The sequence below is a fragment of the Aulonocara stuartgranti genome (assembly GCF_965226115.1).
Source record: "Aulonocara stuartgranti genome assembly, chromosome: 3".
Taxonomy (NCBI): domain Eukaryota; kingdom Metazoa; phylum Chordata; class Actinopteri; order Cichliformes; family Cichlidae; genus Aulonocara; species Aulonocara stuartgranti.
In genome coordinates, this window is record NC_138941.1 from 17,422,559 (window position 1) to 17,438,680 (window position 16,122).

Below are 16,122 nucleotides of genomic sequence, written 5' to 3' on the forward strand. Positions count from 1 at the left end.
TCCTAAGAATCATTTGAGTCTTTCTCAGTTACTTCATGCAGCTTTCCTTCTCTTTTCCACATTTAGTTTTTCTTTTAGGCTGCGCAACAAGTTGTGTGTTTTCACTCCCATCACACTCAGTAACACAGCAACTTTCCTCTCATCCTCTATTTTGTTAGCCAGAAAATATTGTTCAGCTCTCTCCACATATGTTGTTCAATCCTCTGTGCCATTATCAAAAACGTCCATTTGTCCAACGCCACCTGACATTTTCTCAGTATTTTCATAAGTATCCTTAACTTAATAGAACTGATGTTACTCACGTCCTCTCTGCAGCGCACTAGCTAGGCGAGTGAGTTAGCATCCACACGGATGATTAGTTTTTTTTGCCGTAACCTTTTCCGTGTCTTTTGGCCACTTTCACAAGGATTTCTCCCTCCTGTCGTCCAGCGCACATCGGGGATCCGTTTTAATCCTCATCACCAGTTTGTTATGTTCTCTCTTATAACTTAACTGGTAAAGTAACAACACTTGTTTGGTTGTTAGTAACTTACTTTATTAACCATGTTGTGGAAAGGCACAGGCATATCAATGCGCACAAATACCACACTTTACACAGAAAGTAGTACCACAAAAATATAAACTGATTTTACTAAATACATAACAGTTTATTTTTAAGGAGGTCAAAGTCAACAGCTTTCAGGCCATTTTTAGTGTATTGGATCAAATGTTTCTTTTTCATGTAGTGAGGTTTATTTCTCCAGATAAAATTAAAGTTTATTTGATTAATAGCTCTTGTTCATTTATCTGGAATGACATTAGTGTGCGTTGGATTGATACATCTTGGTAAACTTTCCATTTCTGTTAGATAAATTCTCCCTAAATTGATAAATTGCTCTAAAGCTGTCATGTTGTGATGTGTGCAGGCAGGCAGAAGTGGTGGATCCAAAATGCAGGACTCTTGGAGACGGGATTTAAACTGAAAACGCAGCTTTATTGCTGGACAAACTCCTCATAAAATAAAACTCACAAAAAGCAATGCAAAAACAAGACGCTGAGGACCAGACATAACAAACACACAGCAAGTTGAGGGCACAGAAAAACACTGGGCCTATATACACAGGGAATTAATCAGGGAAAGAAACAGGAGGGAGACACAGCTGGGAGGGTTTGGGCTAACGAGACACGGGGAGCAAAGCTAGACACACTGACATGACACAACCCTTCACAATAAAACAGGAAACAAGAAACAGACGCAGACTTGACACTGAACCTATACTAGACACGAGACACAACCTAAGAAGTAATCCCTCACTAAGAATAACAGAAACATAGAATACCAATAAACCAAGCATAACAAAAGCATCGGGATACAAACCATAATACAATGTGAGCAGGGCAGACGGAACAATTGACGGAAAAAGTGTGGACTTTATACCAGTTTTTAAATTGTGTTGATGGGCCACGTAAAACCAGAGTTATGATAAAAATATCTGCAATGTTTGGTTTTCTTCCTGAATACTATCGTTGTTTATATTTACTGCGGGAAACGGTAAAAACGGCATTTTATAGGGAAACACTCGCTCGAAAACACTCTCCGCCTGTGAGCAAAAACAAAACCAAAAGTCCCCACCCTTTCCTATTGGTGGAAAAATGTACCATGTCGACCAATCAAAACATGGCATTAGTTGTTGAGGGAGGGGGTAAGTTTTAGGAGTGAAAAACAATGAGGTGCGTCAGAACAATGAGGCGACTGCTGAATGTTACAGGTGTTACAGCAGTGATACATCTCCTGTTGTCAGGCCTGCAGGTATCAGGCTGTTGTTCTCCTTTATCTCATAGTGGACAGAAATTCTTTTTTTGCAGTGGCACAAATAATTTGTGTGTCATCAAATTTGATGCAGAACAGTTGATTGTTAAATTGAGTTAGGGCACTAGAAATCGGGCCACCATCTGGGACGGATACTGGTTAATTGATCGCAAAAAAGTTGGACTTTAAATTTATTTAAATTTGTCAAAATTGTGTAGGTGCTAAACTGTCAGGCCTGAGTGTGCTTGTGGTTCCTGGTCCTAAATCTAGTCGTCCAAAAGTTCTAAATGACTTCAGGCCTGCTGCCCTCACCTCAGTCTTTGAAAAAATCATCAGAAATGTGATTATGGAAGACACTGAACTTCAGCTTGATTCAATGCAGATTGCACATAAGCCCAATAGAGGAGCGGAGGACGCGCTTTTGATTCTACTTCACCTGATTGTCAAACATGTAGAGAGTAAAGGACTTCAGTTCATCGATTTCTCTGCTGCTTTCAATAACACAGCCCCAGATTTGAATCAAAAGACTTTTAGAACAGTTTGAAATCCGGACAAACCTGAGCAAGTGCAGTCATATAAATATCTTGGGGCCATTGAGTCTGTTTTATCATGAGAATGATGCAGGACAAAGTCTTATAAAAGCAGCTTTGTCCCTGCTGCCGTCACTAAACTTAATAACTAATAACTGTTTTCCTGATTTGATTCATCTCGTGTAATTTCCAAATATGTGTCTGTCAGGTTTAAATCGATGTGTGTGTTTGTGAAGGGATGACAAACGCTATTATTTTTCTGTAAAGCAAATTTACCTAAAAGTAAAGTAACCTTGATATGTCAGGATGTAGATGTCCCACCCAAAAACGTCATCCAGCCCTGAAACATCGGTACTGCTCAAGGCAGCATTGCTGTCCACACGTCCATCAGAGTGTTTCTTTGGACTTCATGGTGTTGCTGCTCCCAGTATTCTCTGAGACAACCTCTGAGGCCGTCACAGAGCAGCTGTATTTGTACTATATCATTGACTTTAATTAAGTCAATGATATATATGAGGATGAGTTCCTGCCCCAAGTGGAGGAGTTCAAGTATCTCGGGGTCTTGTTCGCGAGTGATGGGAGAAGGGAGCCGGAGATCGACAGACGTATTGGGGCTGCAGCTGCAGTAATGCGGACGCTGCACCGGTCCGTCGTGGTGAAGAGGGAGCTGAGTGTAAAAGCGAAGCTCTCAATTTACCGGTCGATCTACGTCCCTACCCTCACCTATGGCCACGAGCTGTGGGTAGTGACCGAAAGAACGAGATCGCGGATACAAGCGGCAGAAATGAGCTTCCTCCGAAGGGTGGCTGGCCTCTCCCTTAGAGATAGGGTGAGAAGTTCGGCCATCCGGGAGGGGCTCAGAGTAGAGCTGCTGCTGCTCCACATCGAAAGGAGCCAGCTGAGGTGGTTCGGGTATCTGACAAGGATGCCCCCTGGGCGCCTCCTGGGTGAGGTGTTCCAGGCATGTCCCAGCGGGAGGAGGCCCCGGGGCAGACCCAGGACACGCTGGAGAGATTATATCTCTCGGCTGGCCTGGGAACGCCTTGGTGTTCCCCCGGATAAGCTGGAGGAGGTGGCTGGGGAGAGGGAGGTCTGGGCCTCTTTGCTTAGGCTGCTGCCCCCGCGACCCGGCCTCGGATAAAGCGGATGAAGATGGATGGACTTTAATTATTAAACATTCGCACATAAATAAGTGACGTCATATTCAGTACTTTTGACAGTTCACTCTTCGGCCGCTCCATCTTATTAGGGAAATTCCATATACATAATTGTAATTTCAAAACTCAACCCCATCATTTAATTTGTTTTTGATTAAAATTGAATATTACTTAAGTCTCTTAAATTAACTTCCAATAAAAAAGGTTTATCATTGATTGAAATTCATTCAGAAATGTTTAACGAATGAGCTGTCACAACTTTCAAGTACAAAGTTGTTATGAAGTCTGTCACATTCCCTCCCTTTTTCTTTCTTTTTTCTTTTTTATCCTTTATTTATTTATCCTTCTTATTTCACTGTACTGTATATAGTTACTCTTATTTGCCTTATATGTCTACTGTACAAACTGAACTGGAATGACTGACTGTTCGCTTTGTAATTTCAATAAAGTTTGGAAGAAAAAACAAACCTCTTCGGCCGTTCCCTTCTCATCATGTTTCTAGGATGGAGCCGTTTGGAATAATGCCGCCCTCTGCTGGACAGATATCGTATTGTCCCTGAGTCCTTCTGATCCTCAGCACTTTCTATCAGGAGACAACGCACCCAGGTCCCATTTGACGTTGTTCACTTGATGTTCTGAAGCCCAGTACAGACCTTAACACGGGCTCCATGTGGACATATTAGATTAACTGTTTTTTAAGACCAGTTTCTTGAATTACATGACGGTGTGATTTTTATTTTGTGCTTTTAGTGCAGAGAGAGTCTCTGTGGAGGTTGGATGTTCTCCCCGTGTTTGTGTGGGTCCTCTCAGGGGACTCTGGCTTCCTCCCACAGTTCACACACATTCAGGTAGTGGGGTTAGGTTAACTGGTGAATAAGTGTGAGCGTGAACGGTCGTCTGTCTCCTCACCCTGTGTTAGCTGGGATCCACTCCAGCTCGTACATGCCCGTCAGGCACCATCCTCATACCTGTTCTGGTAAATCCAGTCCTGGAAGACACAGCTCACCTGGAATCTGTGTTCATGTTATAAAATGTTACATTTCATTAGAAGTTGGTTGAATTCCAGTTTTATGTTGCAGTTTTCACTTTTGAAAGGGAAGGTTAGTCCAGCTCAGTCAGATGCTGAATGCTCTCTTTCAGTACGTTGTTGTATTAAACGATGACTCAGCAGACGACACATTGTAGCCATGTTAAAAATCATGCAACAGACCCTTGGTCACGATGTCATTGTGGGGATGTCTAAAGGCTGGGTTCCTTCTAATAACCGTAACAAGTGTTTATGGCGCTCCTTGAGATGCTGGGTAAAAGTTCAGCCTCTGCGACCTCGACGTGTTTGAAGTTATCCACAGGCTGCGAGGTCCACTTCAAAGGTGTTCTATGTTAGATGTTGGTCAGGTTAATCAAAATGGAAACTGTTGAACCTTTCAGAAGTTTACACATTAACCAACATGGTCCAGCACTAAACATCGTAAAGCCTTTAGTTTATGGAGAGAGGATGCTGCCATCAAATTCAAAATGGGCTAATATTTTTCTTTAAATGTTTCATTTTCTCACTTTGTTTAAAATACTGGTTTATAGGATTTGCAAATGATTGCATTCTGTTTTTAATCATATTTAACACAGCGGATCAAATGTAGGGAAGTGGGTGTTATATTCAGATTGCGGGGTACATTTAGGAAATGTAAAACTTTTGATGTTAATGTTGTTTATTTGCAGGGTTTAAAAATAAATGTGTTTACTGTTTGAAACTCATACTTGGCCTTCTACTCGTCGTGGCTACTTAACCAAGCTAACAGGGTGGACCGTCTGAGGAGCTGGGAAAGAAAAGCGTCTGAACTGCTTTAAGTTTCTTGAAGATGTTTTATTCAAGAAGTTTCTTCAGTTTTTGTTTTTTAATAAACACCATATACACATTTAAGTTCAGGTTTTAGCAGATATAACACGTTACAGTTAGCACGTAAGAGATTTAGGAGAAAATTCTTTAAACATAATTTACAAGACACTTATTTGTGACATACGTATCTATTGACATATAAAAGACAATTGAACAAAGGCTAACTAACATCTGGGCAATAAAACAGAATGAATAGAGAATATTAGTATTTATACATATATAAAACTCTCTGTGACGACCTTTACAATGTTTTTGCAGGTGGAATGAGAGACATGAATAAAGTGCAATATGCAGTAAATGGAACAATGTGCATTGATGTTACAGATCATGAAAAGTAGTGAAGTGAATTTGTTCATAACAAGCAAACATCAAATATGTTTGAAACTGACCACTAAATGCTAACCAGAGGTGTCAAAAGTGCACATTCTTACTAAAGTTTAGATGCCTCGGGGGTCTGACCGTTGTTGTAGCACTAATAAAGTGCCAACATAATCAGTGTAAGCAAACTAGATGATTCCTACAATTATATAATTATTAACAGCAAATTTAGACATGAAAGACTCTGTACCAACCTTTACGATCCACTTGCAAGGTTTCCACAGTCGATGATCCATGCAGGAACGTATTTCCACCTACCATGGAGGTCACGTGTTTCCGGTTACTGTGGAGCTCCCCGGTGGCTGCAGCCAGACCCTTCTAGGTTAGTGTGGAGGTCGCAATATTAGAACCATTAGCAGGACACTGTGTGTTGCAAATGTTGGTAAATCAGTTTGTGCACATAACTGAAATGTTCCCCTCTCGATGTTTAGCACTTTGACAAAGGAGCAAAGAGAAATTCCCACGTCTTCCACACAGTTTTCTCTGTGTGAACACAGACAGTGTTTCTTGTACCCAGTTTGTAGGAGCTGGGATTGGACTCCACCACAGCAGCCTCTGTGTGGGATAGATGCAGTGCTCTGTAGTATAAAGCACTCTGTCAGGAAGCTGGACTCTCCAAACCAGCAGTCATCGTCTAACATCTGCCTTCTTCAGCTGTAACCGTGTGTTTCTCTTGTAAACTTGGCTCTGATCATATGTGCTGTAATATTCCAGCTTTGCTTCCCGATCGTGCTGCACAGTCTGCACATGCTGGCCGGCTCCCCCAAGCTGAGAGCAGTGGGACTGCGCCTCATGACCGCTCTGTGGAAAAAACAGGTTTGCAATAATAACACATTACTATAAATGTCATATTCATGTGTTCAAAGCTTCTGTTTGTCTTTGATTGTGTGCTGCTTTGGTCATGTCTGTAAGGACCGGGTCTACCCAGAGCTGCAGCGTCTAATGAGCCAGCAGGACAGCAGGGTGGTGCTGGGGAGGGACGCCCAGTGGGAGCAGATCCTGGCCAGGGCCGCCTGTGTCAGGGACATCTGCAGAGAGAGGTGGGTCCTCCCACACTTACAGAAACAGTGGGCACTTCTTACATTCACTGGTTCATTCATTCAGTGGACTTTGCATGCACAGTGCAGACAGTGTGAGCTTCCAACACCAGGATTCTTCATCTTCCCTTCTAATGAGTAATAATCACTGACTGGACTCTTCATAGATGTTTCTGCTCAGCAAGCTGATGAAAGTTCAGAAAAATAGAAACATTTGTTTTTTCAGTCACATCACATCAACTTTGCTTGTTAAGATAAATGAATGCACTTTGTAGCTTTGCAGTGAATGAAGCCTCAGCTCGACGCTCCACTGAGTCCCTGTTTCTCCAAAAATCAGCAGGAGTCCAGTTTTAAATATTTCCGTACAAATGTCCAGAGCAGCTACACGTGCCTGAATCCAGAAGGATCAAAGTCTTACAAAGTTCAGTTCAAACAGAGAGACTGAGAGGCAGCTAACTTCCTGTCTCTGGCAGACTATCAAAATAAAAGTATACATTTGAAGCAAAAGAAATCAAACTATGTCAGTCTGTAAGCACTGTTTCCCATATAATACAACTCTAAGCAAGTGAGCCATAACTTTATACTTTTAACCTTTAACCCAAAAACTATGTTGATCATATAAACTCCACAAACTGCATCCAGGCTCCTGCACACGTCCTTTACATGTTAGCTGTTAGCTAATGCTTGTCAGTTTTTGTGAACTGGCCTTTATGTGTGTTGATGAAATAAAACGATGATTTTATTTGATTATTTCCTTTGTTCTAACCAGCTGGTGCACACTGTTCATCCTCCCGGGGCCTGTTACGCCTGCTAACATGTACATGCAGCTTTTTTAGCAGCATTAGTGAAAACCTGGGAAACCCTCTGGATGGATGCTACAGTACAAATTTAGCAAATCATTGAGCTGTTTCTTGTTTTCACAAATGCTTACGTTTGCTTTTATTGTAAAACATAAGAGTTTGCAATGATAAGAAGCTGTGTTTGGCATTTACTTACTTACACGTGTCCTGGCACTTTTAATGCTTTTTTCTTAAATAAAAATGGTAACAAAATTAGAAGAAACACATTTCCCACTTTGTTCACGCTGATGTGTGTGTTAACCAGGCCTTACCAGCATGCAGGGGACATGATGGCTGCCATTTCACTCACTTTAAAACAGTGCAACAGACCAGACCTGGCAACCCCGGCTGCTCTCGTCCTGCAGGGACTACAGGAGCTGTGTCGAGCAGAGGTACCTCGTCTGTCTCCATTTGTCTCTTTAAATTCAGGAATCATCATTTTTCTGGATCATAACTTTTGAATCTTTTCCAAAGTTCTGGTCTTAAAACAAATCTTTCTTTCTCAGGTGGTGGATATTATCTCAGCATGGAGAACTGTTTGGCCTGAGCTCAGCTGTCACTCACAGCCAGAGGTGGTTCAAGCCATCGCTGAGCTTTTGGCTCTGGTGCCTCAGCTCACAGTTAAATCAGAGCAGTACGAGGTGCGTCGTAACGTTCATGTTGCTCTGTGTTGAGGAGCTAACAGAGCGACACAGGAACTCCACCAGGTTATGTTTTTCTCTGTGGTTCTGTCTGTAAACAGGACTCTCACTAGCTGTTTGTATATTCTAACCTCACTGTAGAGTCACATCTCTACATCACTGTGTTTGGTAGCTAAAGTTAGCACATCAATGTAAAGCTGGGTAGAAGCACAAAGTACAGACGTGTGAGGGTCCAGTCCTCAGAGTCCTGCTGTGGTCGGACTTCACAGTAACTAATAAATGGATCAGCGAGTGTGAGCATCTTTTTAAAAACAGAAGTTTTGGTCATTTGTTGCTCTGGAGGATTCAACACAGTGCAGCAGTGGCCGTCCCAGCAGATGAATCCTAGACCATGCAGTGCTGCTTGTTGGAAAGCTCTCCTCCTCTCTAACAATGATATGGCAGTACAGCTTAGGTTTGTAAAGTTGCATCTAAACAAACACAAGACCAAAGGCCAAAACCAAACATACCATATTAGCACAGGACATCTGATAGACTCCCCCCCATCATCCTGTCTGACACCCCCATCACCTCTGTGGACTCATTCCACTTCCTGGGTACCACCATCACCCAGGACCTGAAGTGGGAGCCCACCATCACCTCCGTCATTAAGAAAGCCCAGCAGAGGATGTACTTCCTGAGGCAGCAGAAGAAATTCAACCTGCCAACACGGACGATGATGCAATTCTACACTGCAATCATCGAGTCCATCCTCACCTCCTCCATCACCGTGTGGTACGCTGGAGCCACTATCAGGGACAAACAGAGACTGCAGCGTGTTGTGCGCTCTGCTGAGAAGGTGATTGGCTGCAGACTCCCATCTCTGCAGGACCTGTACACCTCCAGGACACTGGGGCGTGCAGCTCGGATCTCAGCTGACCCTTCTCACCCTGGACACAGTCTGTTTGACCTGCTCCCCTCAGGCAGGAGGCTCCGGTCCATTCGCACCAGAACCTCTCGCCATAAGAACGGTTTCTTCCCCTCTGCTGTCGGACACATGAACAACAACCGTATGACTGTTCCCACCATTAACACATGACCCTACGCTGTGTTCACTGCATCATTCCATGTTTGCACTGATCACCACCTGCACTCATGTATATATCTTTCTACGTAGCACTTTTAATTCTTATTCTTATTTTTATTTTTATATCTATTTAAGCATTTATGACAGTATGTTTGCACTAAGCACCGCAGCAATTTCCTAATGTTGTAAACCTGCTCAACATTTGGCAATAAAACCCTTTCTGATTCTGATTCTGATAGGGATGCTTTTGGGTTGCAGCCTGTGCAGCACCTTGCAGTCACTGAGTCAGACACAAATTTCAAACATAAATTGAAAAACTGTGTAATTTTAAAACTGTATATTCTGTGTATTTATTATCTCACTTTTATTGTGCTTATCTTCAACGTCATGCTGCTCTGTTGTATGTTAATTGGCCCTTGGGGATAAATAAAGTCTCTCTGATTCTGGTCTTGTTTTTTTTATTTATTGGTAGTTTGATAGGTTTTGTATTTGTTTTCTTTTACATCATATTAAAATGTATAAATATATAGATTTAAATATATTTGTGTATTTATGTCTGGATTGTGTTTGGTTTTCTTTTATTTCTGCAGTGGTTGTTGTGTATTACTATTTAGATTGTCTTTTTCCATTATTGTAATTGTGTATAAAGTTTGATTTGAATGAAAGTTACACTCAAATGCTTTCAGTGTTGCTGTGTTGAGTGTTTTCATGTTTAATGTTTGTATGGAAGACACAGAAAGACATTCGGCTAAAGAAATCTGTGCTACAGTGACTTTAAAAAAATAAACAGAATGTAAATAATGATGTTTAGTATTTGAGATGGAAGCTGTTTCTACAGGATCCTGATGGACACTCAAAGGTTTATAAAATGTTCTCATTAGTTGTTTGCAGCAGAATATCAACCGATGTGAACCAAAACAACAAAAGTGTGTGAGACTACAGATTCTAGAATCAGAACTGCTGATTTCATTACTCTGAACTTTTAAAGGCAGGTTTTGTATCTGAGAGCAGGGACACTTGCTGTGTTCAGTGTGACTCGTCTCTGCAGAAGGTCAGGGCTCTGATAGTTGCAGTTAGCGGGTAACGTACTGGGCAGGTGGATCCTGAGTGTCTGTTGGAGTCAGGGTTCATTATGGTCCTGGTTGCTACTGGAAATAAAGAAACAAAAGGAGGGTGTGATGTTCAGGAAGTACAGACTGTAGCTCAGCAGGTAGAATTACTGACTGGAAGGTTGGAGGTTTGATCCCTGGCTGCTCCAGTCTGCACGCCACGGTATCCTTGGGCAAGATGTGGAACCCCGACTTCCTCTCCGATGCATCCATCATAGTGTCATTGTTAGAAAAAGAAGTGCTTGTGTGAATGAAGCACGCTGTATAAAATGCTTTGACTGCTCATACAGAAAAGCAGCTCATAAGAACTGGTTCATTTTCCAGATAATTCCACTATTAAGACAACAGACATTTGGGAGGCTTTCTCTGAGAGTAACACTGAAAGTCTTGCTGCTCCTCCACAAAATGAACTTCAGATTAAAGACACAGCTCAGATAAACACAACTCAAACTAATCTACACTATTTTTCTTTATTACGCAGCGTTTTTATAACTATTTCCAGATGTTTCTAAAGATGAAAACAGAATTAAACTCCAGCCTGATGCGTTTCTGAGGTTCCTGACTCTGACCGTCCCTCAAACGCCTCTCTGGGCGTTTCCTTCCGTCGCTTTTACTTTCGCTTTCGTGAATGTTGATCGTCTCGAAGTTAAGGTAACGTTAGCAGTCTGTACTGTTTTCCTGGCTAACATCAGCTGTGTGCAGCTTAGTTTCAGCATAAATCTGCTTCGTTTTATGTGAGATCAGAGTGTCTGGGAACGAGACAGAAACAGTTGATGATCAGCAGCTGAACTCGATGTTACTGTGGATCCACTGACTGATGTCTGTAGGCAGCTTCTCCTGCCTCCATCAGTCTGTTATGGAAGCCCGTTTCCGCCACAAAAAAGGATCCATTCTCGAAATTTCGACTTATAACTCGAAAATTTTGAGAAAAGTAGCTCGAAATTTCGAGTTAGTTCTGCCAATCAGTAATCCAGCTACAATGCGCACTCAAACCCGCATCGCAACAAACCGGCGCTTTCGAGAGTACGTTAGCTGATATTAACGCCATGTGATTCAGCTAATAACAGAAGGATTTCATCATTTGTGAAGCCACACAGACAATAATCAGCGACTTGTGCATTTATGACTGGCTGTAATTCTGGTGTCTTAGCTGTAGCATTTGTAGCTGAGGGCTTCAGCTTCCGGGTAACAAGGAAATTACGTCATTCACGTAAATTACTGATTGACAGCACTAACTCTTAATTTTGAGTTAGTTTTTTCAAAATTCCAAGTTAATAAATCGAAATTACGATAAAATAAGTCGAAATTTCGAGTTCTGGATCCTTCTTTTTTTTTAGTGACGGAAACGGGCTTCCAGTGTGTGGATGTTGTTTAACTGCTGACAGTGAGACAGGGCTGTCCTAAGAGTCGCTGCCAACACTTCATCTATAAAATGCATTTCTCTGCTCGTTCGCTATAGTCTGCTGTCGTATTTGTATGCAGGTTATTTTCAGTTTAACTGGTGATGTTCATTCGTGTATTGTAGGTGAATGCGTTGATGATTGATCATAAATTAGTAAACTGGCCGTTTTTGTTCAATGATTCCTGTTTCATGTTCAAACCGTCAGACAGAAACTCTGCGTTTGTTTTTATATTCTTCAGCCTGTTGTTCTTGAGGTAATCTGTGATGCGTTTAATGACCCTCCACATGCTCTGAGGCTCATTTGAAGAGAAACAGAACTTCATCTTTAGAGCATAAGTGGGTTTTTGCCCTCTTTATGCCCGCGGTCAGGCTCTGTTTATTGTAGTATAACACTCATAGGACACAGTGACCCGCTGCACACACACTGCACACACACTGCACACACACTGCACACAATGACAGCTGCAGAGTTTGTGTCTGATGTATTAAGTATGAAACACTGTTGGGTTAAAATCTGGTCAGAATGAATCCAGGTGCAGGTGTGTCAGTTTAGGACCACTGGACTAGTGGACTAGTGCTCACAATATAAAGTGTATTCTGTAGTAACATCCTGGTGTTGCAGCAACAGTCCCACATGGAAACGTCAACACTCAAACTCAAAATCTCTTTTTGTCAACAATAAAATGACAGCAGACCAATTTGAACAAAGTTGGTAAAAAGCTTCAGAAATTAGTAAAATATTAAAAAGTGTCTTGATGCTCAATCATCCAGGTAAGGGTTAGGTTAGTAATGCTGTGATTGCAGACATTCCCCAACTCTCTGTGAATGGGACTCATGGCCATTGATCAGTGGTTGTTGATCAATGGTCATGACCTCCCAGCCATTGTGCAAATGTCCTGTTTATAGGGTTGGAAACCTGCAGTCAGCTGAGACTGAAGGAGTCACCTGGATGAGTCATGAAACGTTTCTCCCACTGAAAACATCCAGATGAACAGAATCAACTTTTGGGGATTAAAACGTGTCTGAATTAATCAGTGGGTGCTGAGTGGGTCAGTCAGTGTGTCGCTGGGCTGATTTGTGTTTCCTCTGCAGGTGAAGGTAGAAAGTGTGTGTGAGCTGATGTGAATTGAGCAGCATGGATCAGTGTGAGGACAGAGAGGAGGGAGTCCCTCCCTCTAAAAGCACTCTGTGTGGGGAACATGAGAGCCAGACCAAAGCTCAGAGGTGAGATGACCATCTCTAACTGTCCATGACTCTTCTCCATGTCACAGCTCAGCACTCACATCACTGCTCCATCATTATTCATGGGCAGGGATAGCTCAGTAGGTAGAGTGGTGGCCCCATGATCGGAAGGTCGGGGGTTCGATTCCCCTGAACAGCTACCCTGAGGTACCCCTGAGCAAGGTACCGTCCCTACACACTGCTCCCCGGGCGCCCAATGGCTGCCCACTGCTTCACAGAGTGAATGGGTTAAATGCAGAGAGGGATTTTCCCCACGGGGACCAATAAAGTACACACTTTCTTCTTATTCACAGGAACCCACCTGGACCTCCACCCAGCTGTGTGTCCTTAAAGAGTGATGCGTCTAAAGATGTCATCATTTGGTTTAAAGTCTCTGCTGCAGAGAGGTGAGCTGTTAGTAACAAGAACTCTCTGATTTAAATGATTTTGATGTTTCCTGGTTTCTAAAATGCATCTCTGTAGCAAAGCAGTGTCTCCAAGGACACACAGGCTCAGGTGTAACTGTCAGTTTATCTGGTTTAAGACACATTTGGACTCAATTGGCTGTTTTTAACTATGTATTTTAATCAGAGGTGTAAATCTAGACCTCACACATCTGGATCCTTTTTTTTTTTTTTTTTTTTTTTTTTTTCTTTTTGCCTGTCCCGTTTGGCTCTTTTGCCATCAGAATTGTTGTCTAAAGGCAAAGAAAGATGCCCAACGGATTTACTTTACCAAACTGACCATCCCAGCCTTGCCGTAATGGTCCATTTGATTCACCTTTTATTGTTTATTTTATTTTCACTTACTGAATACGGGACAGACTTGACTGGGGGAAAGAAGGGGAGAAAGAAAGAGGGAAAGAGAAACAGCTGAGAAGAGGGACGGGGGAGAAGGGCAAAAGACAAAAACCAACAGAACGGGCAGAGAAAAAAAAATGCATATATCAATCACCTGGATCACCTGCTGAGAAAGAAAAAAGAAAACAAGCAGAAGAGAACAAGAGTAATAGAATAAACAACATCACAATGATATATGGGAATATGACAGTAAATACTAAATGTTAAACATTATTGTGCAGCACATAAGATCAACAGAACACAGTGTGCTTTGAGGTAGGAGCCAAAAAGGGTGTAGTTTGTGGGTGTGATCACCCGTGTGTACACCTGTGAGCATGGACGCGCTTGTTTTTTGTTTTTTAAAAGGTTCCTTCATGTAATAATCTGCTAGAGGGTGTGGGGGGGCCACAGCCCCGTCCTCCAGGGCGTGAAGCAGGTGTGGAGGAGATCAAAACTCCAGACATCCAGAGGCCCCCAGAACACAAGAGACCAAGGAAGACCAACAGAGGGGCAGCCGCGCCACTGTCCCGGAAAGAGCTGAGGAGAGTCCCAGATGAGGGCTCACTCAGCAGCCGCGGAGCAGAAGCCAGGGGGGGTTGCAGTGACGCGCCCGTGAGCTCCGCCGGCAGCCAGCTGCGCCTGAGTGACCGAGCCCCAGGCTCCAGGCCCCGATAAGCAGCCGCCAAGGAGTGAGCCGGTGTGTACCTGGACGCCCATCCCCGGACACAAAGAACCACCAACGCACCAATGTCTGAGGGGGTCCGCCACTGGCAGGGGAAGTGGTGGTAGGGGGAGATAGGCCTCCAAACCTTGGAGGGCCTGAGATGTCCCCAGAGAGGTGGCGCCTGACACCCAACCTGACATATAGACACAGACATACAGGCACACACAGATACAAACATCCATTCCCACCCTCATGCTCTCATATGCACTTACTCCACACTCAACCAACGTGGAGACAGACATAAAGAGACGTTGTACACACGATCACACTCCCCAAGCGTACTCTACAAACCGGGTCTAGGTGCCCCCGCCCCTGGAGGGGGGAACTGCACCCAGACCCAGGTGGTGTTTCCCTTTTCCCTGCGGTGGGGGGAGGCAGACCGCCCCGACTCCGCAGCAGCAGGAAGGCTCCACACTCCAGACCGCAGTCGGACGGCCAACTCCTCCTCCTAGTCCTAGCCCCCCTGCTCCAGCAGGTCGCAGAGAATGGGGGTGAGAGAAGACTCCAAACCTCCCTCCACCCGCTCATTGTAATGCTGATGCATGTGTGTTCTAAGGTGCATTTAAAACCCAGGAGGGCTTGGAGCTACCTGCCAGAGAGCAGCAGGTAAGCGGATGGTCCCTCCTGCTAGCCCTCAATGTCTACGTGTATTTAAAATTGAGAGGTGGGCAACGATGCCAGGGGTGGGGTGTACACCCTGATGGTACTTTGGACTCCGTGTATCGTGCCCACCCCCAAGATCCTATATGTATGTGTAATGAGAGTGTGAGTAATGTGAATGTCTAAGTTGTGGGATAAAATTGAGGCAGAGGCAGCCAGAAGGGGACAGGGGGGGGGGGGGGGGGGTAGCCTCCTCTGCACCCTGGTGACATACCCCTACTCCAAGGCCCTGCATGTGTGGGTGGTTGTGGTGGAGCGGGAAGAGGGAGGCAGCTGGAGATGGGTAGGGAAGGAAGGGAGGGGCAAGTGACCCCAGTAGGCACCCCCATACTGCGCGACCCGCCAGGGAAAGGGGGCCCAGGCCCATCCAGAGAGCAGCTGCTGTATTAGACAAAGGCTCGTCGTGTGAGCCCAGATGTGTGTAACAGCTGTATGAAGGAGAACCATCACAGTCGCGTCTCCATCCCGCCTTTATTAATGAACTTCCTGTTGCTTGCAGATGACAGGAACACAAAGTGTTTGTGCCACGTGATGCTGCAGGATTTGTTAACGTGTCCATGATGGTAACATCTCCTCGTCTAACTGCAAACACATGAGCGCTCCTAACGGCAGCTATCACAGCCACACAGGCAGACTGTGCCTCACTGTTGCATTCAGGGACATTTGTTTTCCTGTAAAAAGCTGAACTCTAATCTAAGAGGACTGTTACTGACAGGAAACAGCTGCATTATCTGCAGTCTGTGTGATCACAGCTGCTTCAATCACTTTATCAGAGAATTGATCATTGAATAAAACATGTTTGTGTCTGCAGAGGTCAGAGGTCACAGTCTGCAGGA

General features: G+C 43.8%; 2 protein-coding genes across 2 annotated transcripts in view; both read left to right on the top strand.

The window, feature by feature from the left end:
• Positions 1 to 16,122, top strand: part of LOC309702568 (uncharacterized protein) — a 1,257,380-nt gene that overhangs the window by 1,159,483 nt on the left and 81,775 nt on the right. The gene's annotated exons all lie outside the window — the stretch shown is intronic.
• LOC309702611 (focadhesin-like) lies at positions 6,393 to 8,756 on the top strand. The gene is made up of 4 exons (XM_082527244.1): positions 6,393 to 6,564; positions 6,661 to 6,788; positions 7,890 to 8,016; positions 8,131 to 8,756. Exons 1-4 carry the CDS (start codon positions 6,496 to 6,498, stop codon positions 8,296 to 8,298), a joined length of 492 nt encoding a protein of 163 aa, XP_082383370.1. The 5' UTR covers positions 6,393 to 6,495; the 3' UTR covers positions 8,299 to 8,756.